The following is a 27675-nucleotide window of genomic DNA, read 5'->3' as shown; positions in this document are numbered from 1 at the left end:
AGTGTGTAGAGATCTAGAAGATTAGATCCACGTCAGACTTTTGTTTTATTCAGAGGTTTGGCTTCCAGCCCTCTGTTCAGGCAATAAATTGGCTGTAACAGAGCTGCTTCTAGCATTCTGTTCAGTTGAAGTATCCCAGCAGAGACAAAGTAAGGTAAGCAAGAATGGCAGATTACAGCAGGATTAAATAATTTAAGATTATGTTATCAGACTGTTTGTTGACATTTTATGAAAGAGTGATTTTTTCAGTTGAACTTAAAGTTTTCTTAAGAAATCTCTTTCTTCATCTACTTTATGTTATTTTTGTGTATTCCTGTGTCTAGTTTAGATGATTTTGTAAAGTGTGATATGAAAGAGACTATAACCTCATTTTTTATTAGCTATAGGATGCCAGAAATTCTTTTAAATCCACTTTTGAATTAGAATAAACCTGGAGGAATAACTACCTCTGCTAGCAGGCCTGTCAGCTGAGACCCAATACACTCAACTGAAACAGTTCTGACCCTGTAAGGACCTTAGACGTATCATGTTAGGAATTTGTCAACACAGTGTGAGATAATATTTGGAACACATATCCACCATATGGATGAACTCCAAAATTCTAATTGTTGTTTTCATGTACTGAATTTGATTTAATTAAAATTTATGATCACGTGTATCTTGGGGTTAAATGAAAGAGAGAGCAAACACGATCACAACAGGAGCAAGAGAGGTTATATAACAGGTTTTCTTTGCTATCTTCATATCAGTGAATGAATAGAATCTGTGTAGTAGTAAAAAACAAATTTCTTCTGCTTTTAGTGTGATCTTGTTGTCATTGGCCACAAACAGACTCATTAGTTTATTAAGAGTAGTTAGACTGCTGCTAGTTTCAGCATTTTAAAGAACTTTAATTCCCTTATACTCAGTTTGGATGCAAAATGGAACTAATCAGATCCAAGTTAGGAAAACAGTGGTTGACACCTCTGCAGCCAAGAACAATAACCAAATCTTAGTCCACTTCAATGTATACCTTACAGAAGAGAGAAAAGAACTGAAGATATAGGTATGAAAGACATTAGGATAAAGAAATCAACATAGGAAGATATACATGGCATAAAAGGCTTTGGCAAAGAGTGAAAAATGTGGGCATAGGTGATGTGTGTATAAGAACATGTAATGACAGGAAATGTTTCTTGAAATGGAAGTATTTATATGTCACTCAGTCTTAAGGAATATATGGCAATTCAAGGTGTGAAAGCTTGTTTTATTTATTTTAGGGAGTTTTAATTGTTCTGGAAATCAACTAATTGGCTTCTGGAGAGCCAACAGAGGTGAAGGTCATTCCACAGACTTTTCTATTTTGTACTTGTTTAAACAAGACAAAGTAATTAAAACTTAGTACAGTCCTTCATAACATCAAGGTTACCTGTCCATAACTAATCATAGAAAGTTTCTTCAGAATTTATCCACTTCCTAAACATGTTTCTGAGAATGTCTTTGAACTGGCCTGACCTCTTTAGGAATTCTTCTGTCCTGACTTGAGAACATCCTTCTTTTTTTCTTACTGTTGTGAGTGTACGTAAAGCAGGTGCAAGACTGAACATTGATCAAAAGCAGGAATTGGGATCTTCAGAACTTCTGATCAAGAGCAGCCAAACTAGAATTGCACTTGTTTTTAGTAGGAAACTTGAGTAAGTGACGTGTGTTTTTGAGCCTCACAGACGTAGCAAAGTCTTAAGGCTTGGTTAGTGAACGCCTAGAGACTTACGACTCTCAAGATCCACAAGGTGGCATTACTATCCACAGACACCATAGAGCCCGATCCAGGAGGAAGTTTCCAGAGACCAGTTTCCTTGTGAAAAAACACACAGCATGTTTCCTTTTTTAAAGAATGCTCAGTGATAAAGCAGTTGCAGCAAGATGAGAAAGACCCAGACTTTTTGTTCTACCTCTAACTGCAAGTTATCACTCATTTATATGAGCCCCGTTCACAAGGAAGAGCAATCCCAAATAACAAATGTTAAACTTTTCAGTTATCTAACTGAATGTTGCTATAATTAAAGCTGAAGAGAGTGAATGAGAGCCTTAGTTATCCCTTTTAGTCTGGTAACAAGAGAACTGCCAGGGACAGAAGTTTTTCATTTCACATAAAAAATTTAATGTATGAAGTTTTGCATCAGGGAAGTGAGCCAAACCAGAAAACACAACTGCCCTACTCTTCCTTGGATGAATTTACAAATCATTACACTTGTTGCAGAGCCAGAATGTTTATGGTCTGACAGATATTTAATTATTCTGTGCAAAGCTGCATGGGGCTAAAATTGTATCCATCTTCACTTGGCGAAGTGGTACACTTGGTGTTTCATTCACCAGGATACTAGACAGAATTGAAGCTCATTGTTTTCTTTGGTCTGCACTTGCCATAAACAGGTGAGCATGTAGACTTCAGAATTTCAGCTGTCTTTCCTTTAAACCAAAGTAACATCCTTAGCTTTTCTGCAATGCAGGGATTTAACTTGTAATTTTGGGATACCTTAGTAGCTGCCTGGGTGGTTTCACCATCAAAGTAGTTCTTAGATATCAGCCTCTCCTTCAGATATCTAATCTGATATTCCTTAACAATTATAACATATTCCTCAAGTTTCCAAATTCATGTCCTCATTTCTAAGGCAAGATTTCCCGAACCTTGCTTTAAGATTGCAAAATACCTCTTAGAGTCAGATTATGTTGTTTTGAAGTAAGCATCATTTCCAATCACTTATGAATACTTTGGCAATTATCTTATACTGTATCCACAAAATGAATGTGATTTTCCAATTCAGTTAGCAAAATGTAGCTAGTTTCCTATGGCTGACAAACAAAAACTGAAGCCACAAATTTATATATATAAGCCACTGCTTATATATTATCCAAGGGGAAGTCTTTCAATATTTGTTCAACACAATGGTGTTATCCATGTAGGTGTGCATCTTAGTGAAAGTTTAGGTAGTTAACTGATTTACCATCACTGGAAATGCAGGTTTTTTGCTTTGCAAGACAAAGATTTGGATCATGCAAGCAGTCAAACATTTTTTGAGTCTATCTACTTCTATTAACTGTCATTTATCAAAATTATATTTGAAAACTTGCTTCTCAAAGGAAACACAAAGCCTTGTGACAAATTCTAACCCCTGCTTTAGGACTCAGAAAGGAAGTCAAGTGAGATCATCGTCCTCAGTATTTCTTCAACACCTCTGCAATGCTGCTCCGCTCAGGCCGTAGAAAGCCGTATCAAGTGCCTCCCCGTAGAAGGCAGTCTGTGAAGAAGAAAGATCTGCTTCAAAATACGAAAACAGTTCCAGGTAACTCTTACCTGAGTGACAAATATGTTTGTAATCTTGAAAAGAGTATTCCAATCCAAGGCAAAATCCAACAAAGGTAAGCATGTGGAACAGCTTTTCTATAATGCTGTCAAAAATAAAAGTATTTGAAAAATATTGAAAAATAGACCCCAAAAGCTACCTTTAAAACAACTAGAACAGAAATATTCCTTAAAATACTGACATTACATTTTTCACCCCACCATGTTCAGACCAGTAATTCCTAATCTACAAATGTACTTCCCTGGAAAAGGGTGAATGATAAGCAGACCTGCCAACCATTCTAGTTTGGGCACTGTACTAGTTCTTGTAATTCTAGTTATAAGTAAAATTCTTACAATATAGCTACTTCAATATAAAATTTTAAAAGGTTTGCTGTATTGATTATTGTAGTTGTTCTGTTGCTTTTTAGAACAACCCATCCTTTTTTCTGGAAGCCTGCTTGCCAGCTGCCTTTGAAGAGAAAAATCTTTGTCCAACCACAAATCAGCTATGCATATAATCAAAGGTCCAACACAGAACCTGCCACTTCTGGAGTGTGTGATTCAAACTGTCAGGATGTGCATCATCCTACTCTTTCTGCAGAATTTTTGCTCAGCCTAAACAGGGTGGAAAGAAAGCTTCTTGGAAACAATGCAATTTTTTCAAAATATTTGCCTAAATACAGATGTTTCAGAGGAGGTATCTTATTATAAAATAAGTTTAAAAGTTTTTGGTGAAGTCAAGAATTCCTAAAACATTATGCTACTGCTGATGCATTCCGTGTATCCTGTGGTTTTGTTTGCATAATTATTCTGGCAAATACAGGATTTTTTATCTCGCAGCATGCCCTGGAGGTATTTGTCATCTCAGAAACCTCTTAACTGCACTTGAAAGTATCAAATCTCTTCCAGTAAAACAATGTTCAGCTGAACATAATCAAAATTGTGACTTATAATGTTATTCTGGAGGTGTCTACTATCCAAGCGTCTGGACATACATCCTTCTGACATCCAGAAAAACACAGTTGTGTTTAGGAATGAAAGGGAACAATTTCCCTCCTGGAAGCTTTTAGTTAGAAGGACTTGGTTTGTTGGTTTGTTTTCTGGGTTTTTTTCCCCAAACTAAATGCTGCTATTTTAGCTAGCACTTTAACCTAAAAGATCCAATATTCAAAACGCAAAGTTGGGAAAGAGGCAAGTACTTACCTATGAAATAGAGGAAACTAGTCTATAAACAGTATGCTGCAGAGAAACATTCCCTACTTTATCTCTTCTTTTCTTCATAAAGAAACATACAACTTTATTTTTCACATCTCTCCACTCAAAGACTTCTGTGAACAACCTTGCTTTGGCTCAGGCTTCCCACAGAGCTCCATCGGCTACTTCAAGTCATTCACCAGCCAACTGCAAATGTGGACCCACTCTCCCACATTCAAGTTAATCCTGTCCCCATTAATCTTTAGTCTTTTTCAACACAGCTATCTGCATGGTGTCCACCATCCCTTTTTCTTATACTGTTCCTCAGGCTCTTGACTTGAAAGCTATTGTGTCAAACTCAAGTTTTCTTATGTTATTTCTCTAAAAGGTTGAGATATATATTTTCTGGTCACTGACATAACCTTCTAAGCAAAGACATATTTATTTTCCTACTTCACACCAATACCAAGCCCTCAAACCAGCTGCTTAAGCCCGCTGGATAATTTCCAGTATATGTTGGCTATGCTGCTCATAGTTCAAATACACACAGAATATCAAATAAAGATTGCTAAAAAATGTACTTGCTCTTTCCTGATGGAATGTTGTAATTTCTCTGTTGATACAAAAATAATTATAATTCATTTTTTCTTAGTGTTTTGCCTGAGAAAAACATTGAAATGTTATATACTAACTGAAGATTCAAAAACAGTGCATTTTGATATAGATGAAGATGGTCATCATGAAATATCTACCAAGGATTCACAATCCCATGAAGGTAACATTCCTTACGTACCAAAACTCACCAATTGTATGTATAGCACTCAGGAAATTTGCAAATGTTCTATTATGTGTCATGTGTCCCTGGGTGCTTCTCTCCAAGAAAGACATTGAGGTGCTGGAGCATGTCCAGAGAAGCTGGGGAAGGGTCTGGGGCACAAGTCCTGTGAGGAGCAGTGGAGGGAGCTGGGGGTGTTCAGCCTGGATGAAAAGAAGCTCGGGAGGGACCTTATGTCTACAGCTGCCAAACAGGAGGGTGTATCCAAGTGGGGGTTGGGCCCTTCTCCCAAGTAACCAGAGGTTGGATGAGGGGAAATGGCCTCAGGTTGTGCCAGGGGAAATTTAGATTAAATATTAGGAAAAATGTCTCTGTTGCAAGTGCTGCCAAGCTTTGGAACAGGCTGCCCAGGGAAGTGTTTTTGTCTCCACCCCATAGGGATTTAGATGTTTGGATGTGATGATTAGGAACATGGTGTACTTGGCAGTGTCAGATTATGGTTGTATTCAATGATCATAAGGGTCTTTTCCAACCTAAATTATTCTGTGATCCTGTTCTCTGTAGACATAACAACATATTGGATCTGTATGAATATTGATAATAATATAAGAAAAATTTTACCCTTATTTACAATTGGTATGTTATATATTTAAATTATAAGCTTATATTGTTCATGCCCTTTTGAGTAAGTGGGAAGTCTAGACATTTAGCTCAAAAGAGAGACAAAGGAAAGGTAATGCTCAAGAGCAAATGCAAAATGGAGAACAGGGAACATTTTGGAATTTGTGGGGTTATTTTGTTTTATATTGGACTCTTCTGTCTCAAATGGGGCCTCAGTATTTGACACCAAAGATGTTATCTTAACTATCATCATGCAAAGACTTGTTAGAGGATATTATTTTGGTAGAGAAAGTTAAATAATATTAAATGCTATTATTATAGAATGATGCATTTATTCTAGAATGGTACCATCTCCAGAGATGCGAAAGTAGGAAAAAAAACTCATTAAAACACATTTTTAACCAAAATAGAGGAAAAAGTTGAAATATTTTAGTTAGATTAATTAGTTAATTAATCTTTAGTTGAATTACTATAACTTTCATTAAATTAAATTGAGAATAACAGTAGCTACACTAATAGGGTATTTAAGTGTGTTTTATATATTTTTCAGTATCTTTTCCTTGAGAATTCCATCAAATTTTGGAGTCACTCAGACAATTATTATTGTTAATTTATGAACAGAACCAAAACCCATTTAGGTATATGATGGAAACTTTTTATGAACAGATACATAGTCTGACAATCCTGATGTAGAAGATACTGATATTCCTGGAACACAAAAACAAAACCAAACCAAAACAAAACAAGACTCCAAAAAAAACCCAACAACAACAAGAAAAGGAAATGCTGTGTAATATTTTTGTGCACATAAGCACCAAAGACATATATTCATGATGCAGTTAAGACAGCATAAAATTAGGAACAAGTTGTAACAAGGATGTTTGTGACATTTTACACCAGAAGTGGGTATAAACACAGCTGACTGGCTGTGTGATTCAGGCTGATGTTAGAAAAGCCAGAAACAACCTGCTATTGTTACATGTTGCCTTCCAATCCCAAACAATTAAAACTAAGGTACTCACTTTCACTGCCAAAGCACTTCAGGCTCCTCTTTATTAGTATACTAAGCTTTACAGGTGGTCACCGACCTCTTGCTTCTTAGGTGCATTCTCGGTTGCAAAATATAACTAAGCAATCAATACACATTTTAAGTTCAGTGTTCAGACTTCAGTGTACCTGTTCGCAAGTCTAACTGTACAGCCTTACAGGGTTAAATGAATTCAGAGACCCTCAAGAAAAGAAATCTGATATCTATTGCAATTACACACTTCTCCGATTATGTTTCAAAACAATTCTTGAAACTGTTTGTATTATTTTTAAATCTGAGGAATGTAGCTCTCTAACACCACATATTTGTTAAATACCTTCTATTTTAGATATTGCGTGGTTGAGCGTGTTCACAAGGACTGAAGAGCAGGGAAAAACAGGTATCATCTCTTTGTTAGGGTCTGGTTTTGAAGATACATTAGAGTGTAGGAAAAGAAGGTAGTATTGTTTTACACATAGATTTGCCATTAAAAGTAACATATTGTATCCGATTTTTCACTTAGCTCAGGTTACTGGACATTTCTAAAAATAAAAGAGTTTTTCTGTGTTCCGTAAGAAGAAAATTTCAAAGTTACAAAATTTGTAAATTAGGAATAGTAGCTTGGACTGAAAACAAATGTACGTAAGGGAATATATTGTGTACGAACTGGAACATACAATTTGTTTTTTAGAAAAGTGTGGGTGTTCCAGTAATGGAATGTATGAGTCTTAAAGTGAAGACTTGTTTTAGCAGGAGAAGAAAACCAAAGAGAAATTACTATGAAGAAAAAGCAGGCATGCTTTGGGAACTTTCATATTGTACACTTACAAAATTATTGAGAAAATCAAAGATATTTTCAGGTATTGCAGTGAAAGAAAAATGCACTTGAATTCCAGTCACCAAGGGCTCCTGCAACTAATGAGAACAAATCTGGTCCAGTACTGCGCCTTGAAGAACAGACAAATGGAGATTTCTAGGGAACAGTATAAAAATACTGATATCCTCCCAGATCCCAAAGCTTTACATTTTAGGGATATCCTTAAGCAAGATGTGTTTTTATTTATTTAATTTCAAGGCATTTTCTTTGCATGGATTTTAAAATTGCTTCTCAGACTCTGGTAAGGTTTTAGTGACCAGAGAGACAAGGTAATTAATTAAAAATTCATCAGAGAGTGGAAGTATCATTGATATACAATCACAGAAAGTTTCCTTACTTTCCTTACCATTCTCTGGCTGCTTGATAGACCACTTGTCACGTCTTTTAAAGGTGACAGAGAAAGCTGGGCTTCTTTAGACTTAGAATAAACAATGTATAAGCAAGTCACAGTAAATTCTAGATGGAGAAAGACAAGCATAGTTAGGATATAAGTCATGTTGATGGATGTCCCTGGTCAACTGGATGGGCTCCTGCATACCTCCTTTGTTGTCACTCTTACCTTCAAGAGAGAACACTCTTGACCTGGATAAGAAACCTCTCTTGCCTGTTGATGTGTCTCTTAAATGCCACAACTGAAATTGGACAACTGCAGCTGAGGCAATTTAAGGTGACGTCACAAAAAGTAATAAAAATTACAGAATTGTAGAACTGCTATAGTAGCCTACTATATTTATCTAAGTACTCATTTCAACTGAATAAAGCTTAGTCGGTTTGAGCTTTTCTCACTATTTAACAAGGATTTTTATGCTATTTTCATGCTATAGCTGTCTCAGAAAAATTCCTTCAGAAGAGTAATACAAAAGCATTACAGTTAAGGAAAGTTAAGGTAACTAAAATCAGGGCCAAAAGCAGCTAAAATTAGTCAAGTGAGATGAATACATTCTGCTAATTCTGAATATTCTCCAAAAGCTAAAAAATGTCTTTAGTAATATGTAAAAAACTCCAAACTCCTTAACTGTAAGTGATAATGCATAATAATCTAAGGTCTTTCAAATTTGCATTCAGCTGCTGCAGTTAAACATATAGATAACTGCCACTTTTATATTTTTTGCCTTAAATGGAACACTTATACTTCTAAAAGTATAAGTGATGTGTTTTGAAGTAAGTTTGCAAGTCAGTCAGATAAATATAGCATCACTGAGAAGTCATTAATATAAAGGGTTTTGCTAGGTAATGCTCTTGTGTGCTGTATGAGTTAGCAAAGGGTACCCTAATTTATTTACTTTTTGCTGACGTTAAAGTACCAGAAAGTAACAATGAACATTTGTCACTTTATCAGGCTGAGGAATGTTCCATGTTATTTATATTGTCTTACTTCCTGCAGCTGAAAAAACAGAATTAGCTCAAAAATGGAATTAATCCAATGCATCCACAATTATAATAGTTGAAGGATTTTTATCTAGAAACATGCAGAAAGCAGAAGGGGAAAAATGCTACATTTTCCACATTGACATATACATAACCAGGTGTATACCATAAACATGTTTATTACACATATGAGTTTTCTACCACTACATATGCCTTTGTAGTTCATATGACATGGAGTAATGAATAACTGACATTTTATACATTGACCATTAAAGCAGAGAAATGAACTATATATATGGCAAATTTTAAGTCTCACAAAGTCACAGACTTTAAATACTTTAGATAAGAGAATGGTATCAAGAGTGATTGTATTTATTTCTATTCCCATGCCTATAAACTATGTTTCCTCTTTGTAGAGCATATTCAGCTCTTCTTTATTTTAGAAAGCGATACTCATATTCTTACAATATTCTCTTCTGTGTAAAACAGATTCTAAAAATTTGGTAAGCCTCACACAGAGATCAAAACTTAATGAATTTGTCTTGTTGTGCAAGGGTAAGAAGCATCTCTCTCTGAAGGTAAGAAGTTGTTTATTTTCTTTATAATGCGTGGGTGCTCTCTCTTACTGTAAGACAATTTCCCCCACAGAACTTTTCAAATTCATTTTTCTTACCACCTTCCACGTTTCATAACTACTGAGTATGTCTCCTTATTCTTTTTTGTGAAATCTTCCGAGAAGATTATTGCAAAAATTTGTGGTTTGGGTAGTTGACTACTGCCACTAGGAGAAAGTCAGGAATATTGGGGTCCAGTCTCTGTGGAGGAAGAGAGAGCTTCTTAGCCAGAAAACATGCAGGAAAATAAGAGGGGAGTAAAAAGCAGGAATCTTGCCTTGGAAAGAGATGAAAAAGACAGAAATTATTTTCTTCCAATGAATGCACATCACAGAACAAGGAATGTGATGAAGGGAAAACACATCTGAACACCCAGTTTCAAACATTTGCCATCTGGTGTCTAAGCATTCCCATTTTCTCCAGTCTTGAGATGGTTTGTTTCTGATAGGAAGGGAAGGCAAGGCTAGTCTTCCCCAGAGAGGGATTATAACCATTGATAAAATCTGTCTGAGCAAGAATGCTATGTTGCAATTTACCGTCTAAAGCCAAGCAAAGGTCCAAGTTCTGTTTACACAGGGATGTTGAGATAAAGAATAACCCTTTGTCTAATGTCAGCCATACATGATGGTGTAAATCACCGAATGCTTTCTCAAAAAGTCTTGGATGTTTCTCATGTATTTTTAACTCACAAATGACATGAAATCAATTTCCCGAATTTTTCTAAGGAAATGTATATTGTGAGACACATAAATCGTATTTGACTCTATTACTCACAGAAAGGCATTTTCCTTTCTGTCCCTGAAACCACAACTCTTTTCAAAGGATTTTTTTCTGGTGCAGAGTTTGCCTCCATATAAATCAATTGTTTGAAGGGTGTTTCACCAAATCAAGAGAAGAACTGAGTGTTGAGCCTTAATGGATTTTATCGTAGCATGGGTCCCTGACAGGGTGATAATTGGCATTGACTCCATGGTTCCATAAGGCTGATCAATTGCTTTATTTCATTTTATTATACTGTACTGTGTTGTACTGTACTATACTATACTTCTAAGAAAATCATCACCCTTGCAGACAGCCCGATACAGCTTTGACCAGGTTGGTCAATTAAACCCAAACATCATCACCAGTGGCCAATTAAGAAATCACCCTTTGGTAAAAAAATTTCCATAACACATTCCAGATGTGCACAACAACAACTGCAGCAAGTGACATAAGAACTGTTTAGCAATCTTTTCTCTGATCTTCTCACAGCCCTCCCCAGGACAATGCCTGGGAAAGTTTTGCCTGCTGCTCTCTTTGGAGAAAGCCGCGGCCACAACAATTTACTTTCCAGTTAACAATTTTATAATTTCTGGTCATACCAGATTATGTTTCTTGACATAATTGAAAGCAGTTCTTATCTGAAGATGAACTAAGACATACTTGGTGTCTACCAAATGTGTAAAAACCTTGGAAAGATCACAAACCTTTCTTTTTCCAGCTCAATACAAATAATTTCCTTAGTCTCAACAGGGAATCTGGTATGGAACAGGACAAGGCTTCTTCTCTGGAAGAAGTTTTGGTATCCTGGTACAATATGGTTCAATCAGGGCTGCATTTCTAAATAGGACCTGAGCATTACACAGCTTGAAGGACTGTCTTGAGTATTTGCTTTCAACCCAATTCATTTTGCATTGTAAATGGTGAAAGAGGAATATATTAGTGGAATTTTTTCAATAATTTATCAATTTATTCATCTGGGATTATTTAAATGTAATAATTAATGAACTTTTTAAAAAAGACAGTTTTCTTTAGAACTAATGCCACATTTGATGGGTTTGAAAAGAAAAATATTATTAAAAAGTTACCAAATTAAATTACAAAATTAACAAATCTGTGTGTTGTAAACACAGGTCTTAAAAGCATCCTGTTCAGAGCCAGATTGTCCTTCAGTGGAGAGGAGTGATATGAAAACTTGCAGTCACGAAGATCCTGACTTTAAACAGGTATACAATCATGATCAAACAAATAAAAATCTGTGTGTGAGACAGTGTATGAAAATACAGGTGTGTAAAAAGGGCAGCTAAATTCATCCTGTTACCCATTAAGTGACAAATTGCTTACTTTTCTTTCAGCTGACTTTTTTTCCTCAGAAAAGGGAAAATACAAAATTTTCCCTTGACTTGTATTTATGACTACATCCTTCAATCTCCAGGCAAAATAACTGACTTTCAATTAAAACATGAAAGGTGGATATGTTTCCTGAATTATTATGCTTATAAAAAAGGGAGGGAGTCACAAAGTAGATTTTGTCTGGCTCAAATTCTTCAGCAAGATGGAGAAAATCTGGGTGAGTATATTATCAGATGGGATCTAGAAGGATCAGATTAAAAGTTAGGATGTTTTAAGGACTAATGAATCCATCAGTCATAAACTTCTGGGAAGTAATAAAACCCTGTCATTTTCAGGGTTTATTCAGATGAATCAGAAATTCATCTGATGAATTTCATATCATCAGATGATTTTAAATCAGGAGTAATGCCTTGTGGACAGAAATACAGACAACTTGGTGATTTCTTCACATGTTTTTGTGACAAAATCTTGGTTTTGTTGACTCTTCTCTATATAGCAAACATAGTAGGTACATGAAGGAAATTAGTTGCTTTTTGGGATACCTAAACTTAAGGATAATAGTACGTTATAACCTAGAGAAAATGCAAAACTAAGGATATGTATCTAATAATATTTTTTATTAGGATTGTAGCCCTGTAGCTTTATCACCCAACTGAAAAGCCAATCTTTCCAATTTCAATAGGCAAAATTAGAGCTATCTGGACCCAAGTAGTTTCAGAACTTTGTAAGAGGGACTGTGAAACCCTGAAAACATGAAATTCCCAGTCCAAAATTTCTAAAATGCTGACCTTCCTCCTAAATCAGAAAGCATTGAATTACCAATTCTGGTAAATTGACATCTATCTGAAATGGTTTTCAAAAGGTATGAGCTACACTACAAATAATGGAGAAATCTGTGGCATTCTGGGCCTGGAAAATCTAAGTGGGTCCTTCAGTTTAAGTTCTGCTGAGTTACTCATCTGCCACTAATATAATAAGGCAGATGAGTAACTGCCTTATAATAAGGAGAAAGCAGCAAAGCTTAGGAAATTTTTAATGCAACTTTTAGTCGTCCCCCCCCACCCTTGTATGCTGTAAAGGATCACAGTCATATTGACTTTTGCAAATTATATTTAACATACTTTTTTATTTCATACACTTTTGAAACATAAAAATACATTCCTTTTCTGTGGAGCTGTTCACAGAGGCTTAGTGTCTTTAGGCCAGCAAGTTTTGGGAGACATCTGGAAAGAGCTGTAACAATTGCCTGTAGAGACTTAAATATCACTTTGAGTTTTTAAACACAGTTAAAATGAAAAATTCTTTCTGGAAACTCATTCATTACATAGTAAGACAGATAGTAATCTGTTTATCATGGTTTCTTGCTGATACCCCAAAATAGAAGAAAAAGTGTCACTCATTTGTATGAGGAAAAATCAGAAGCCTGCACTTGAACCACATACAGCTGGGTAAAGAGGCAAAATCATAGGCAACTCTGAATCAAGAGATTCTTCATAAACCCTCTAAAATGAGTGTACTGATCAGTAAATAATTCCTGGTGTGATGAATAATGCCTGCATTGTCCTTAAGAGGAGAAAGCGTAGAAGTAGTTCCCTGAGATGGAGAAATACTTCTCATGGATAAAAACAAAGCTATTCAAGGCTGCAATGTGATATTTAATCTGCCAGCTTTGAATAGCTAATCTTAAACACAGGCATTTTCTATTTTTCTATTTGAAGACTGCCAGTAGAATTAGCAGAAATGTGAGAATCTGTGGACCCTATCGTTATACCAGGAAGAGTTGTATATAGTGTTGTAAACATTAATTTCTGTAGCCAAGGCTATTGAAACTTTGAAACATGGTTCACAATCAATATTATTTGAAAAATATTTTATTAAATTAAATTTTAATGTATTAATTAGGTTGTAATAACAATAAAATAATTATTCAAAATTACAACAAGTAATAGTTTCCAATAACATCTGATTCTGATTGGGGATTAAGTCAGAAAGGCAACACAGGTGACAGCCATTATTTATTGCAATGCTGTTGTGGTAGGAGTGGAAAACTACACTATAGGCACAACTATGGCCTCACACAGTTCACACAGTGGCAGCATCCCAGCCAGAGCAGTAGTGGAGAAGCCCACCCCAATAGCTCACTCAGGAGCATTTACTTATAACTGTGATTATTCTAGCTCTATAATAGACCATGCTTACCATAATTAATAATATCACAGAAAGAAATGCAGTTAACTACACAACAGAATAATCTCAGAGCAACAGAACAGTATTTCACTTTGGATTCTCCACTTAAAAGATATTCCCAGTTCCCCCACCCATTGCTCATAATTCTCCCAGTAGGCAAGACAGCTCCCATTTTATAATTTACATTAATTACGTGTTAATTTTTTACTATTTCTCTTTTTTACTCTTCCAGAAGTTCAGAAATTAGTGATCACATAATGGTTATCAAAGAAGTACATATCTTCTTCAGTGCATACACGCTACTACATCTGTAGTATCTCACTTTAGTGAAACTTCTGGTTCAGCCATAGTGTTTTATACATTCTTGACCCGTTGATTTTGATGATGTATTCATTACCCTCTCAGCTTTTCTGAAGTACTAGTAGCACTCAATCTTCCCTCTGTTTCAAATCTTCATTAATTAACACATTTCCTTAAAAGAATACTAAAGGATAGAATTCAACAATTTCTATTGCTGGGTCAGGCTGTTTTTCTTCAAGTTGTTGTTCCTTGCTGGATAATGCCAGGTTATTAGATCACTGTGTCTGGACAGCATTTGCTGAAGTTTTGACTGGAATATCCCAGCCTGGGTGGACTGGGACCTGAAGGACTGCAACTGTGAAAGTTCTGTTAAGAGCTGTACAAGCTTTTATTCCACAGTCTTCTCTATTTTACTGAGTAGTTAGATAAAGACAAGAAAGAAGGAAAGAGGTTATACCAGAGGCTGTGCAGTCATGAAAGGCTTTATTAAGAGACTTACTCTTTACTCCAGTTAAGTAGTCCAAAATAAACTCCAAACATGTAAAATCTGGCGAGGCCCACCAAGATACCTTGGTTCTGATGTTCTGACCTTGTAAGTACTGACAATGCCATGTTTACTGTGCTTGGCAGCAGGCTGACAGAGGCACAGTCCTTTCTGGCACCCAGCATGCAGCTTGAGGTTTTTGAGTCTTTTTGCTCCAAAAGTTGATTCATCTATTGAAAAGCCAAGGAGTGATCAGCAAGCCTCACTCACCCTTCAGTAGTCACATATGGCCAGTGTAGAAGACTGATGGAAGTTGAAAGTGGACTGTTCTAGGCTGAACAAAGTCACACCACCATTGAGGGCAGGATCTCTGATACACCTCATGTATCAGAGATCCTGCACCTTTGGTATGAATGGAATCAAAGGTGGCAGAGTGAATGTTACAGCTGATATTGCCAAAGAATTTTCTTGATTGCTTCGGCAGCAGTGTGCAGGCCAAAGTTTACTTTCAGTAACTTTCAGTTTACTTCAGTAACATCAGTGGAGGGATGTCCAACACACCTGGAGCTGACTGATCCAGGGGTGGAAGCACAGCCCTACTATTTGTCAGGAAGGATCAACTGTGGTAAAAAAATAGACTGAGGTGTGTTGCTCCAGCCAGCATCCAAGTCCCTGCCCCAGATATTCATGCAGACCCACTCCCTGCCAGTGGACAGGGGAGAGAATATGTGAGAAATGATGCCTGATTCTTAAAATTCAAAAAGGTTTATTGAACCACAGCAAGGGACTGAATAAGGGAAAAGGGACAGCGCTGGGGTCTTAGCTGCAGCCAGATGCACACTGCCCACATCTGCAGTAATCTTGATATATGCCACTGACTAGCCAAGCCCCTGGTAAGCCAACCCTCTCAACTCTTCATGTATATGTCACTCTTCTGACCCAGCTCCTCCTTTGTCCTGCCTTTTGGAGTCTGTGCAGTCCTTCTTGCTTCAACTTTCCCAATGGTCGGAGATCAACTTTCGATATTACAAAACTTATATGAAAAGACACCAGAACTTCTTTTAACATTATAACATACATTTAACATTCACGAGAGCCAACACCATGCTATCCATTTATTGCAGAGTAGCAAGAGCAAAAGTAAGGAAATTTTTGAGATAAGAAAAAACCTCAGAAGTAAAACATATGAAGGTCAGAAAAAGCCATAAGTGATGCAAAAGCACTTACTCATCTCCTCCCCTGACGAATGTTCAGCCAGTCTCTGAGCAGTAGTCTTCTGAGAAGCAAACACCCATCCCCTCAATCCCACATTTTCCATCCTCTACACCAGACTTTATGACTGGCCATGACTTCACATGACATAAAGTATCCCTCTGGCCACTCTGACACAGCTGTCCTCCCAGCTGTGTTCCATCTCAGCCTCTGGCCCATCCCAGCTTACGCACTGAGACTGGGTGGGAAGAAAGAGAAGCTCATGATGTTGTGCATGCACTGCACAACAGCCAAAATTTTCACTGGTATGTCATCAATCCTGTTTCAGCCACAAATATAATAATTTGCAATGCCTTCCAATGTCCATAACTTTTGTGATGCAACTGAGGTGGCAGCTCAGTTTTACTAGTTTGTTTATCATCATTGCATGACTCATGTCTCTTTGACCACATTTTCTTTAATTCCTTGAATTCTCATTGATCAGAGGCAAAAGGCAGATTGCAGAGTGCCCTACACTCCTTTGTGTACTGCATCAGAACACCACAAGATATTCTGTTTCAGCTGGCCTTCAAATCCATTCCTTTTTATCTTCTAGTTTCTTCCTAGGTTACAGTGCAAGATTTGAACCTAGCCTGAAGTAATGCTCATTGCACCATATTTGATCTGACTTATATAATTTTGAGACTGTTTATTTTAAAACTTGTATACTACTCTCTCACATCTTTTTCTGCGGTTCCCATCACTGACATGTTTTTCATTAGCCTGTGAAGACAATATTTGTGCATCTTTCTGACATGAGCATGCTCTATTTCAAGTGAATTGTGAATCACCTGTGGGACACGAATAAAGGTGAATTTTTTGTCATTAAATGTGAAACCTAAGCTGTAAATTGGTTCTTCATTTAATGCAATGGAAAGCAAAATATCAGATTGTAACTAAAAATCAGTAGCTTTTTTCTTGAAACTTGCAAATTGTCTTGGGTCCTACTGTAGAAACTGTCCTCAGGAGGAATGTTATCTGGCAGCAGTCCACCACATTCTCCAGATTCTCTCATCATCCTTCTTTACATGTCATAATAGAAGATCACCTCTGCCATGATTTCTTGCAAAACATTTTGCTCTTTCCAATGATCTGCTACATATCTCAACCCTAATGGTGTTTCATTATACTTCTGAGTTCTTCCTCCTTCCCCCAGCCAAATAATGTCATTCTCCAAATAATTTTCTTCTTACAGTTTTCGATCTAATTTTCCATCATTTCATGCAGGTACAGTAGGTATTTTTAAATTTCTGGATCTCAATCTACCTTTGCGAGCATGTAAATTTTGTTTTACAAAACCCCTTGGGAATCCCCCTTTCTCTAGAGTGAATTTCTGCGTTGTACATTTGAATCTCTCTCCTTGCTTCTGCTGGTTTTCTTTCACCAAACATTCCTTTTATGTTTACTTTTTACCATTCTGAGTCCCTAGAAGGCATTTGTTTCCCAAAGACAAATTTTCTCCAACTTTCTTAGTACGATTTTTTAAAACTTTAATTTTTTTTATTGAAGCTGCAGACACTGTTGTTACGTTGAATTGATCCAGACAGAATGTTCTAGCTGCTTCCCATTTTCGCTTTGCTGATAAGAGAAGGTGTATTCCCCAAGTTCCCTTGAGGTACTCTCCAATAACTGCAGGACATTTTCTTTCTATCCCCCGTTGTCATACAGGCTGAAAGGACACGTTGCTCCTTCTGTCAAAAGGTGGTTAGTGCCAACGCTGCAATCTCCAGCAAGCTGGTACTCTTGAATGTGCTCCTGCTTTTCCTCAAGGATTCCATTTCCTTTCAGAGGTCCCCTTAAGCAATGATAGCATGCCAGACTAGTCAGAGTTATAGAACTGGGCAGAACATGGGCAGACTTATAGAACATGGGCAGAACAAGAGTGCTCAATGAGGTCACTTGAAAGGAAAGTTAAAATAATTTGATTGTGATACCTTCAGTCTTTCCCAAAATATACTCTAAATTCCCTGCTCTCTGGCAGGAAACTTAGTTGGGGGAAACACAAATCTCAACCTTCTATTAATTAATGCCCCACTGTTAGCATCACACAGTATTCACAGTTACTCTCGTGCTCAGTGCACACAGGCAGGAGCCGGAGCTCATACCCCCAGCCCAGCAGGTTCCAGGCGGCTGTGCACAGTCACACCCAGTAGTGCTGGTTTCAGCAGCTGTCTTCACACACACTGCCCTGTAATCTCTGTCCAGCTACAGCAGTCTCTTGGATGTGATGAGGATTACATGACCTGTGGTAGGCATTGGAGGAGTGCTGGAGACCGTGGGCAGGTTCAGCAGCCCTTTGGTGCCCCATGCTTAACAGTTCCTGCAGATTTCAGCACATACTTTCCTCTCTCTGGTGTGATGTTTCTTTGTAACTATTTCTCCATCCCCACCCTAAGGTGCCCAGTCAGCCCAAGCACATGCACCCACACACACACACACAGAGTAGCTCTTTAGACAATAGCTGTTGGTCCAGAGATGGGTCTTTAAAAAAAGTGCATTGGAAACTGGAGATATACAGAAAAGCAACAGGTAATAGAGATTAGGTTGTTAAAGAGTAGTTTCTGCTGTAACATTCTAATTTTACCTCAAAAGAGGCAAGAAAAACTGTGGATTGACATTTTATTGCTAGTGGTAATTGACAGGGTGGGCCAAAGGTGAGAAAATAACCAGATGAAAAACCTAAGTTATCATAAATACACTGAGGAAACTGTGCTGGTGTTTTTGTGAAGCAAAGGAATGTATCTATTAGTCTGGTATTAATTGGTCCTTTGAGGGTATTATTTTTATTCATAGTTTTCACAGAATCTATCCCAAAATGATTAGTTGTTGCCAAGGTTTATTTAAAAATTGGTAAATATGAGTCACTGGAGAAAAGTATAACAAGCATAAAATATTACAAGCCAACAGCATAGGTGAATTTTTGTCATATTTGACATTATAGAATGGCATTAGAAATACAATGTGTTTTTTACTTTGTGTATTTTCATAGCTGAGTGAAGATAATAACTTTTTCATCATGCATTACCAAGGAGAATCGGTGCAGTTCCAGTGCTATGAAGACGAAAGATACTATCTGTGTGTGAATGATGACTCACTTGATATTCGTAAGCTGGAAAACAAAAAGCCCAATGACGAGAAAAATTTTTACTTCAGAGTGTCATACTTACAGGAAAAGTAATTTGTCTACCTTTCAGTGGCCTAAGTGCCCATACAGCTCCTAAGAAGATGACGAAGTTTGAGATCAACTGATTTCTGTCTGGGCTAAATTTTTGCATTTTCACAATTTCTAAGTCACCAACACCTTTATTTCTGTACATTCAATAGCAAAAGAGGAAGGCCAAGTATGAAAAACATACTAACTGATCAGTCTCTGTGTCCTACCTACCAGTTATGTTTTTAAGGAAACAAAATATTCTGGTGTGGGAAAATATGCAGGGGATATTTCAAAGATGGAAACAATAAGGAACATATATGAACATGATCATAAAATATGCCATTAGTTCTGCATGTGATAAACATTTTATGTTTTAAAAACTGTCTCTTATAAATTCACTTGAATGTGACTAGAAAACTTTCAGAAGTTGTTAAATGCATGTGTGCAAAACCTGACTGTCTGACTTGGAGAAAGAGTCAGAAAAGGTGTCTTGACTCTATCTGGGAATAAGGGAGGATGCTGGAAGCTAGAAGATGTCTCTGCACCTATAGTTCCAAGCCAGCCCATATAGTCCATTATGCAATTTCAGCTTCTCTCCAGCATGGCAGGTCTCTAAGAAAATGTACACAGAGCATCAGATGCTCAATGTGCAGGCAGAGGGAGGGAGGCAGATTGAACTGATGGGCCATGAAAGATGCCTGCAAACATACCAGAAAATTGCTCTGACATATTGGCTTCCACTTTTGAATCATAGAGGGAAATACAATCATATGTTCAATTGCAAAGCAGAGTGCAGAACAACATCAGAAAAAACAATAATGTTCAAAATTACTGAATAAAATAAACACTAAGTGTTTATGCGGGATACACTGGAGGAGACATAAGAGTCTCCTTCGAGCAACTTACCTTTGAGGAACAGGGTCTGTCAGTGTCAAGTGGAAGATGTAGACACTTAAATTTCCATAGACCATGCCCTGAAAACCATAACCTATTAGAAATACGTGAGAAACAACCTGAAAGTTATCAAGGATCGATAAGGGTTAAAGATCTGGTTCTTCATTTCTACACATGAACTTCCACTCTGATTTAGTGGCAATTTTCTGTGATGCAAGTAATTTGAGACTGTATGTGTATAAATGATAGACATGATGCACCTATGCCAAGAGACTGCTGCTCAGTTGCAACAAAAGAGCCTACAATACAACACACTTGCAGGAATAGTCCTGAGCAAGTATAATGAACAATTACCTTAAATAAGAATCCTAATATCAATCAGTCAATCAATGCACATTGCAATAATGCAATTTCCTGTTGTAAACTAAACTCCAAAGGTGTGTGAGACCTTAAAAGATTAGGTTACCTGTTGTAATCTTCAAATAGTGAAAATCTTTATGTTGGTTATAATGCTCATTGAAGAGAACTTTTAAGTATTTTATAAATAATACTTACAACCCCTGGACCTACCAAGAGTTCAATAAACTGCCAAGAGTTAGTGTGAAGAAAAAAACCCCAAAACTCTAGATATTAATTTCAGCATTTATTACACTAGAATCAAGTTAACTTTAACTACTTAGGATGTTGCACAAGAAATATATTCAGTCATAGTAAGGACATTAATTTCACTATCTGATACACTAACACCTCATAGTCATACATTTATTATTGGTAGTGTAGTCACCTCACAAAATTACAGAATGTGCTAGATGGCAAAATGATGAAAAGAGGACAAGTCACCATAAAGCTTGTAAAAAGCATATTAATGAAATCAGCATTGCTGATATCACCACAAAAGTAACATTTACCTCAGCTAAATTTGAATCTGTTTTATAGTTAAAATTTAAATTATGGTTAATGCAGAATTTTGTACTTTTACCATGTGCCATCTTTTTAACAATTCAAGGGAAAATGGAGTACAGCAGTGGTAATTTTGTAAAATTTTGGGTTTGATATCTAAGATACTAATATCATATGACTTCTTTTCTCATAAAACACAGTAAAATCAGACAAATTCATAACTCTTAATGTACATAGTAAGGCAAGTTAAAAAATTCTCTATCCTAATCTTTGCTGGGGTCTTATTTTGATCATAAAATCCCTTCAAACTGACATTTTCCAGTTCCCACTAATCTAAGTGTCTTGTGAGTGGCAGAAAAGTTTTTAATATGTGAGGTGGAAATCATATAGAAATTTTATTTTAAAATAGAAAATGAAAGCCATTTCAGACTGGCTTTCATTTTTAGCCTTTCAGAAAAATATAGTTTCAAACACTTTACAGTGAAATCCAATGTGTCTAACATTCAAATATGAAATACAATTAGCATTTTGCTGTTTAAAACAATAATTATATTCTTTAACTTTCATTTAACAGATGTGATAATTAATAAAATAATAATATATATATGTCACTCTTGCATTTCTGCCCTTCTAAAGCTGTGCCATAAATAAAATACTGCATTTTGTTTGCTTAGACCAATGTAATGTAAGTATTCTTCATATATTACTTCTAGTATTTTGACCATACTTGTGACTTCCTACAATAAAACCTGTGAGAAGAACAGCAATAAGTGTAAAGCAAGTGATCTTTCTCTGTGTTACATGCATTTCCTTCATTATAGGGAGGCAAGAGAGCTAGAAATTGGAATTAGAAATTGTCATTTTTCTTGCCTCTGTTTGGCATTTTTTCAAGGTTATGTCTGTATGTGATGGTGCGCCCCCACTTCCCCCACTTCTGCTCAAGCAATGGCCACCAGTGTGTTTGTGGTGCATCTGACTGACAGATACAACAGTTCAGGGCCATAACTCTTGCTTAGCAGCCAAGGGCCATAGTTCTTGTTCAACATTCATTCAGTAGACACTGAATGTCTCCACAGTCTAAACAAACCATTACAATCTTGCATAGGCCCAATTGCAATACTGCTAAAACTTGTAAGCAATCCAAATTGTGCAGTTTCAGTTAAGGATCCTCAGTAACACAACATCTCAGCAGAAGGACTCATTTATGCCTCTTCCCTGGTGTTAAAAGCTCACCTTGCACTCATAATCTGATGTCAAGGGTTCTTCTTTCTTAGATAGGATGATGTGGTCAGGGTGCCATCCCAGTAAATACAATATGTGTGTATCTTGTAATTCCCAGCTGATTCAAACATAAGAATACTCTCCCTTGAGTGTTGCTACTTTTACATATACACATGGTATGAATTTTGAAGATGCATATAAACAGACATTATGTTAGTGTCATTTTGGTTTTGATTCTGCTTGTCCATAATTTGTCTAACCAAAGAAATCATAGTTTGTATGCGTCAAATGTGACTCCCCATATTCCCTGTTTATATAAAGAGACTGCAGAAAAGAAGATTCTCTAAGAGCCCCTCCCGTCATTGCCTCTGGCCAATTACATGGGCTAACTGGTGCCCAGAAAACAAGACACGGTGGCTGCTATTGTACATACAGCTCCTTGAAGTCGTCCATCTCTAGCACCATCTTGTGGTCTCTTGTAAACTGCTATCCACATTTAATTACACCATCAAACCATAAAAAGTTCTCATTTATCTGAAAACTAAAAATAATTTCTTTTTCCAAACCTTGATAATTATTTCCAGATTACAGAGAGCCTAGATCTCCTGGATCTAGCCTAGTCTGGAATGACTAAAGGGTGCAGACTAGCAGGTCAAGGAAAAAGCTTTCCCCCTCTATTTGACATTTTCAAGGCTATGTCTGTATGTGATGACGTGTCCCCACTTCCCCCATTTCTGCTCAAGCAATGGCCACTGGAGATGTTTGTGGTATGTCTGACTGACAGATACAACAGTTCAGGGCCATAACTCTTGCTCAGCAGCCAAGGTCCATAACCCTTGTTCAACAAGGCAAGGACTAGCTGAGCACGTGCCAACCCCAAGTACAGCTGGTGTAAGTCTACCATCCTCCTCCACAAACAAAGGACAGCCCAGGGCCCACTGATCTCTCCCATGGGACAGATCCAGGATGCAGCCAGGACCTCCCCTTGAGCAGGGACACCTCTCAAGGTTACTCCTCAAGGCTGAGAGATTCCTTGCTGTAACAGATCCTTGGTAAATCATCGATAGGATCCTATACTTTGAAATCCCACCTAAAGAATTGATTGTGTCCATGTCATCATTCAGACATGGACCAAGTCTGTCACTAAGTCTGGATGCAGCTGCCTGTGAGCTCCCCTCATGAAAGAAGTTTAGAAAGCAACAGGGTCCTTTCTGAACCTCTGACTCAACAGCAGGGTCTCTGATAGTTCTGCCTGACCCTGTCCTTTATGCAGAAAACACTTAAGAGCTCTTTGCCATCACTTCTGATTTAACAACTCTCACATTTGCTATGAAACTTCGGTAAATCACTGGTTTAGATCAAAAAACACTTTGGTCCATTCTCTGTTACAAGTGCAGCGCATCAATCCCTCCATGACACAGAGGTACTGTGTTCAGTTTTGGGCTTTCTAACACGTACTGGAGCAAGGCTGAGCAGAGGCAAGAGAAAGTAAGGAGGATGGAGCACCTGAGGAGGAAGAGCTAGGACAGCACTTTTTGTTTGCACTGGAGATTAGAAGGAAATTATTCACCTACCTGCAGGGGCATTGTGGAGACGATGGAACCAAACTTTCCTTAGAGGTGCACATCAGAAGAACAATAGGCAGAAGTAACAAGTTATGAATTTTCACTGCCTGTAAAGAAAAAGAAAAAACATAGATGATACAGGAATTGGAGGAGGCTTTGTGATTACCAAGTATTCATCTTCTAAATTTTTCTGGATTCAGTAGAACAGGGCTCTGTGCAACCTCCCCTGCCTTACCTGAAGGTAAGCCTCTTTGAACAGGTGGTTTGACAAAATGACCTCCAGCAGCTCTTTCCAACATAAAGTATCTCATGATCCTATGATTCAAAGGAAGCTTCTGTGTCTTGGAACTCACAGAACATTTAATCCAAAGAGTGAAAGAAGTCAATAGAACCAACAAAACCACACAGATGAACAATAGAAAAAAATTGTGAAAAATCCTGTTGATTTCATCTCAAGGCACAAGTTTTCAGGATTACATACAGGCTTGAGGCCAAGAGAAAACACATTCAGAGTCAGAAGAAATGTCATCACAAGTGAAAGATTGCCTCTTGATCTCCAGAAAAGTCAAATCAAAATACACAGGTTATTTCAAAGCAGAAAATTGTATAAGGAGAACAAGAGGTCATTTGGAAGATAAAAAGTATTTACAATATGATTACCAGAAATATTTAAAAGTTAGTGTCATTTTACCTGATTGTTTCTGACATAGTTCTTGCAATAATTATCTTCCCAGTATTTGAATGGTGTCAGTAAGAGTATTTCACTAGAGTGAACTCAAGGCTGCTGTGTAAGGATCTACTTAATTCTCCCCCACAATAGTGAAAATAATGAATAAACTATGATTTTATTAAAGAAACCAGAATATACATTAGGTATTGTAACATAGAGATCAGATAGACCCAGCTGCAAGAGTTGCCTAACTTTCACAAACTGCAAAAATTACTATCAGAAAAATTAATTTCCTGCAATTAATGTATTTTTCTTTTTTATATATTGAAGTTGGGGCCAAATATAGGCATGGTCTTTTCTTAAACATTAAGATTATTTTTTGGACACTATAACAGCAAACCTGATATTTTCACTGCTTACTCATAAAAATATTTACAAAGAGAAAGCCACAAGATTTTCAGTGTTCTGGTGAAGTTGTTTAGGTCAAGCCTGGTGTCAAAGCAGGTAACAGAAGCAATTAGCAGACACTGACAAAGGAAACAAAATTGTTGGTTAATACAGCTTTCCTGCCTGTTTATTGACAAAGGGTTTCTCACGTGTTTTACAGATACTAAATACAACAGTACACAAATAATGGGGCAAGAAAGTCAGCAAAAGTGATTGAAATTTGAGAGAAAAAACACTAAATAATTTTTTCCTCATATCCAATTGAAACCTACTGGTTTTCAATTTGAAGCTATTGCTCCTTCTCCTGTCACTACATCTTCTTACCAATAAAAAAATAATCTCTCCAGGTTTCTTGTAGGCTCCCTTCAGGTACTAGAAGGTTGCAATTAGGTCTGCCTGATGGTGCATCTTTTCCAGGCTGAACAAACTCAGTTCTCTCAGCTCCCTCATAGGAGAGGTGCTCCACCCCTTAATCATCTTGGTGGCCTTCTCTGGACTCACTCCAAGAGTTCCATGTCCTTCCTGTGCTGTGACTGCAGAGCTGATGCAGCCCTGCAGGTGGGGTCTCAGCAGAGCAGAGCAGAGGGGCAGAATCCCCTCCCTGGCCCTGCTGCCCACACTGCTTTGGATGCAGCCCAGGACACGTTTGGTTTTCTGGGCTGTGAGTGCACACTGCTGAGTCAGGTCCAGCCTCTCACCCACCAGCACCCCAAGCCCTTCTCAGCAGGGCTGTTCTGGTCTGTTCATCCCCAGCCTGTGTTGGTACTGGGGGTTGCCCCAATCCAGGTGCAGCACCTTGCACTTGGTTTTGTGTCATAGTTTGATCCCAGCCAGAAGCTAAACCCTGACAGCCTCTCACTCTCTCATCAGCAGGACTGGGGAGAGAATCAGAAGGGTAAAAGCTGAAGAGCTCAGGGGTTGAGATAAAAACAGTTTAAAAGGGAGAGCAGAAGCCACACACACAAGGAAAGTAAAATATGGGATTAATTCAGTGCTTCCCATGGGCAGGCAGGCTCCAGGAGAGCAGGGCCCCATCACACATAACAGTAACTAGGGAAGAAAACCACCATTGTTCCAAATGCACACACACACACACACACCCTCCCCCCCTTCTCCTTCTTCCTCTCACTTTATGCACTGAGCATGATGTCACATGGTCTGGATTATCCCTTTGGTCAGTTTGCATAACCTGTCCTGAATGCATCTCCTCCTGACCTCCTGAGCCCCTCCAGTCCCCTCCCCAGTGTGGCTGTACCAAAACCAGAAAAGGCCTTGGCTCTGTGCAAGCCCTGCTCAGCAATACCAAAAACATCTCTGTGTTATCAACTCTGTGTTCAGCACAAATCCAAACCACAGCCCCACAGCAGCCACTGTGGAGGTTTACTCTACACCAGCCAAAACCAGTAGTCTTTGTTAAACCTTGCGAGATTCCTAAGGATCCACTTCTCAAGCTTTTCCAGAGCCTTCTGGATGACATTCCATGTTTAAGGTGTGCCAACTGTATCACTCAGCTTGGTGTAATCTGCAAATTTGCTGAGGGTGCATTCAATCTGTTTGTCTATGTCATAATGAAAATATTAAATAACAGTGGTCCCCATATGGACCTCTGAGGCATACCACTTGTCACAGATGTCCATTGACCACAACCCTCTGGATACCACCATCCAACCAATTTCTCATCCACCTAACAAACCACTCAGCAAATCCATCTCCTTCCCTTCTAGAAAGAGGATATTGTGGGGGAATGTGTCAAAGGCTTTACAGAAGTCCAGATATGTGACATCTTTTGCCCTTCCCCTGCCCACTCATGATGTGACCCCACCAGAGAAGGTCACTGGCTTGGTCTGGCAGGACCTGTCCTTGGTGCAGCTGTGTTGGCTGTCTCAAATCACCTCCCTGTCCTATCTGTCCCTTAACATAGCTTCTGGGAGGGTCTATTCCATGATCATCCCAGACACAAATGTGAGGCTGACAGGCTGGTACTTCCCAGAGTCCTCCTTTCTACCTTGTTTTAAGATGGGTACAATGTTTTCCTCTTTCCTATTATCCAGGATTTCACCTGACTGCCAAGACATTTGCAAATATCATGGAGAACAGCTTGGTAAATACATCAGCCATTCCCTCAGGACTCTGGTTTGCTTCTCATTGGGCCTCACAAAGCTCTGTACACTCATATTCCTTAAGTGGACATGAATCTAGTCTTTACTTACAGTGGGAAGGACTTTGTTCCCTCAGTCCGGGTCCTGCTGTCCATCCTCTCAGGAGATGTGAGAAGAAATGTTGCCCTTGGAGACTGAGGCAAAATGATGTTGAGTACCTCAGCCTTCTCCTTATTCATTGTTACCAGTTTCCATCCTTACTTATCAGAGGGGCTTACCTTCTTTGGCCTTCCTTTTGTGGTTAACGTGCCTGTAGAAGCCCTTCCTGTTATTTTTTGTGCCCTTTGCCAAGATCAATTCCAGTTTTGCTTTGGACTTCCTCATCCTGACCCTGCACAACCAAACTTGATCTCTTCAAGGTCTCTGCAAGCTCTTCCTGGGCCACCCATTCTAGCTCAACTGCTTCTTTTGTCCCTTTGCTTCTTTCCCTTCAGTCTGACCAGCAGTTCCCTACTCAGCCCTGCTGTTCCCTTGCCTTCCTTGCTCAGTTTCTTGCTCCTGGAGATTGCCAGCTCTTGCGCTCGCTGGAA

At 38.0% G+C, this 27675-nt stretch overlaps 1 protein-coding gene and 2 long non-coding RNA genes across 6 annotated transcripts; 1 reads left to right on the top strand and 2 right to left on the bottom strand.

Annotated features, from left to right (window-relative positions):
- Positions 1–21853, top strand: LOC132341526 (uncharacterized). Of its 3 annotated transcripts, none has more exons than XM_059873147.1 (7): positions 1–154; positions 3162–3323; positions 5172–5294; positions 7292–7342; positions 9677–9690; positions 11694–11786; positions 19125–21853. In XM_059873147.1, the coding sequence occupies exons 2-7, from the start codon at positions 3221–3223 to the stop codon at positions 19311–19313; spliced, it is 573 nt and encodes a 190-aa protein (XP_059729130.1). In that variant the 5' UTR covers positions 1–154; positions 3162–3220; the 3' UTR covers positions 19314–21853. The 3 variants fall into 3 exon arrangements, with proteins under 3 accessions (XP_059729130.1, XP_059729128.1, XP_059729129.1); XM_059873145.1 differs by having other exon boundaries at positions 9677–9765; XM_059873146.1 differs by lacking the exon at positions 1–154 and adding an exon at positions 1653–1673 and having other exon boundaries at positions 9677–9765.
- On the bottom strand, positions 1668–4936 carry LOC132341529 (uncharacterized). The gene is made up of 3 exons (XR_009490260.1): positions 4529–4936; positions 3335–3429; positions 1668–1834 (listed from the first exon to the last, which is right to left on the bottom strand). It is a non-coding gene; the product is annotated as an uncharacterized LOC132341529 (long non-coding RNA).
- On the bottom strand, positions 21305–27675 carry LOC132341527 (uncharacterized). Of its 2 annotated transcripts, none has more exons than XR_009490258.1 (4): positions 27364–27675; positions 27197–27279; positions 23879–23976; positions 21305–22459 (listed from the first exon to the last, which is right to left on the bottom strand). It is a non-coding gene; the product is annotated as an uncharacterized LOC132341527 (long non-coding RNA). The 2 variants fall into 2 exon arrangements; XR_009490259.1 differs by having other exon boundaries at positions 21305–22422.

The sequence above is a fragment of the Haemorhous mexicanus genome, chromosome Z, assembly GCF_027477595.1.
Source record: "Haemorhous mexicanus isolate bHaeMex1 chromosome Z, bHaeMex1.pri, whole genome shotgun sequence".
Lineage (NCBI taxonomy): Eukaryota > Metazoa > Chordata > Aves > Passeriformes > Fringillidae > Haemorhous > Haemorhous mexicanus.
The sequence above is the reverse complement of the archived record's forward strand: the minus strand, read 5'-3'. Positions and strand labels throughout refer to the sequence as shown.

Coding starts and splice junctions, on each gene's coding strand:
- LOC132341526 (XM_059873145.1), top strand. CDS start 3,221: ATGCTGCTCCGCTCAGGCCGTAGAAAGCCGTATCAAGTGCCTCCCCGT. Junction 3,324..5,171: donor AAATACGAAAACAGTTCCAG/GTAACTCTTACC, acceptor ATTTTTTCTTAG/TGTTTTGCCTGAGAAAAACA. Junction 5,295..7,291: donor GGATTCACAATCCCATGAAG/GTAACATTCCTT, acceptor CTTCTATTTTAG/ATATTGCGTGGTTGAGCGTG.